This window comes from Phalaenopsis equestris, unplaced genomic scaffold (genome assembly GCF_001263595.1).
Source record: "Phalaenopsis equestris unplaced genomic scaffold, ASM126359v1 Scaffold001307, whole genome shotgun sequence".
NCBI lineage: Eukaryota > Viridiplantae > Streptophyta > Magnoliopsida > Asparagales > Orchidaceae > Phalaenopsis > Phalaenopsis equestris.
The window spans coordinates 882,681-885,322 of record NW_018165746.1 but is presented as its reverse complement, the minus strand read 5'-3'; the positions used below and the strand labels follow the sequence as shown (position 1 = coordinate 885,322).

The window sequence follows — 2,642 nt, the reverse complement described above, 5'->3', positions numbered from 1 at the left end:
TATATATATATATATATATATATATCGAAGCTTCAGTCCTCGTTCAAATGTTGCTGTCACTCGGCTTGCCTGCATGCCCCCACTTTCTTCATTTGTAACCTCCAAAATAAAAGTCTGGCGAATTTATTTAGTTTTGTATTAATGCAGTTAAGTGACAAATTTGTGAATAAATTATTATAAGTTGACCCTTTTAGTGAAGAAACTACTTTTACACGTAAATCTGAAAAATTCAAATGTTTTTATAAGACAAAGAAGAAGATGAAAAAAGTGTAGGCTCTGAGAGCCAACTGAAATAATTTATAATATATGTGAAGTTACAAAAGTCTCCCCTTTCACATAATTGGAGAAAACGACTTTATAAGATCGGGCGTACTTGTTTGATCTTTTGTGAATGGTAGAAATAATGGAGGATAATAGAGACAATGGTCGCTTAATTGTTTCATGGTATCATCATCTCGTAGTTATTTTTGTCACTCACTGACATCGCTCAACCATAATCATCGTTCCTAGCTTTTAGGAATCAAACCCACATTTGGCTCTTAAATATAAGAAAAAATAATTAAGGTTTAGATGTTAGACATATGAATTCATAGGAAATACTTCTGATAACTATGAATTTGAATAAATGCATTGTTCGTGCAAAAAAAATTCGAAATCATTTAAATTAGAGTTGGGCATAAAGTTTTAGAAGTAGAAAAAGTTTAGCTGAAAATAGATGATTCAGTGGATATTTTATTTCTAGCTGCCTACATAAAGTTTGAATCAATACATATTGGACTCCAACATTATATTTATGATATTCATGATTTTGAAGAGCACATCATGGAACTTTGCTCAAAATAGTCATTTTAGTCACTTAGAGGTGAATTAATTAGTCCATAATTAACAAATTAGATTTCTAATAAGACATGTCGGCTATATATATAATGTTGGAGTTAGTATCTAATAATCAAGTTAAAATTATATCAATTATATAATAGATTTCTAGTAAGACATGTCAGCTATAAAAAATATAATGAGATTAAATGTTTTGTATGGGACATATTCTTCAATATATATATCACTCTTACATAAATATTAAGAGATCATCTATTGTTATCATTATTGTCCAAATTTTCATTAAAAATATGAATCAAGCATGTATAGTTATGCATAAAAATTTTACGACAAAGACCTAATAAATAAATAATTTTATGTTACATATACAAATAGAACTAATAAATCTATATGGTATCAACACACTCTTCATTATCATCATGAAAAAGGTCTTGAAGATTTCTACAACCTTCAATTCTTGAACTCATACAACAACTTCCAATAGGCAATCCTTTCTCTTCAAGATTTATTGTAAGAATGTAGATTATGTCTTATTTGTAGCCTCTTTCAAGTGATTCTAACCACATCTACTCCAATTTTGAAGCCTAACATTTTCAATTTTGACAACCAACATAGGTGTTAGCTTGAAATTTAATTGCTATCTTTGGTAGCAACTTGAATGCGTAAGAATTAAAATTAGATTGAATAATGATTAAAAGAAACTAGATAAAAGTGATAAATATATGTAAGAAAAACTATATAAATACATATATCTTTGAATTCTTTTTTCAACAACATCAACTATGCCGGAAAATTAATTAACATTTGATGTTTCAATGATTGTTTTCTTTTTTATTGTGATAACATAATATAATGTGTGTCTAACTAAGTGATGCATAAACATTGTTTGTTAGCGCCGATATAGGTATGACACAAATTTGACAGAAATCCAATGCAAATAACCTAATTTACTCATCCTGCGCGCCTAAATTTTATTTCTTTCTCTTCGCAGTCTATCATCTTCCCTTATGCCCGAAACCCTTACCCTCTTCTGTTTACTCTCCCTCACCTTTTCGCATGAAACCCTCACTCTCCTTCACATCTTTCCTTCTTCCCTTCTGCCTGAACGTCCCTTCGCGATACAGTTGTCATTAGAGCTAGTTGGGAAGGTAAACATAGAACACCGAAAGTCTCGTATTTCTCATCATTCTGCTCCGCTCCAATCAGAAAACATTGAGAAAGATATTTCTTTCTGCACCAATTTTCTTCATTTTAATTTTTGACAAGTAATATGGGCCTTCTGGCATAGGCAATGTGATGTGCATGTACAAATTGAAGTTTAATTGCTAGGTTTGTATAAGAGTCCAGTGGCAAGCATGTAAATATAGCAGTTTAGATGTTAAATTTGTACATGCATAAGATTTGAGCTATATATATATGAATCAAAGTGAATGAGAAATCTAAAACTTTGTTGGATGCCATGCCTCATCCAAAATGCAATTGCTGACAAAGATTCACATCCAGGCAAAATGAGGTTGAGAGTCTCCGCTGCATTTTTACAAAGGAAAATTTCATTGATTGCTGGAGTTGAAGTAATCTGAAGTCTCGTAAATGTCTATAAATCATCAAATATAAAGATCCATTTTATAATAAAAACCTTTTTTAAATAAAATGTATAGATGCACGTGACCATACGACAAGAAGTTCAAACCAAACATGATGAATAAATATATAAATAAATAAATAAATAAATACCTTAAACACAGAAAGATCAGAACTATATCAAATTTTATATGACACTGCAAATTTTTCAATCTTGTAGGGAA

General features: G+C 30.2%; 1 protein-coding gene across 1 annotated transcript in view; it reads right to left on the bottom strand.

Annotated features, from left to right (window-relative positions):
* Positions 1-1,886: 1,886 nt before the first annotated feature.
* LOC110033879 (gibberellin 2-beta-dioxygenase 8-like) overlaps positions 1,887-2,642 on the bottom strand; it is a 10,933-nt gene continuing 10,177 nt past the window's right edge. The window contains exon 4 of the mRNA XM_020738034.1: positions 1,887-2,364. Within this exon, the coding sequence (XP_020593693.1) occupies positions 2,331-2,364 (34 nt within the window). The 3' untranslated portion in view covers positions 1,887-2,330. The remainder of the gene's footprint in view (positions 2,365-2,642) is intronic.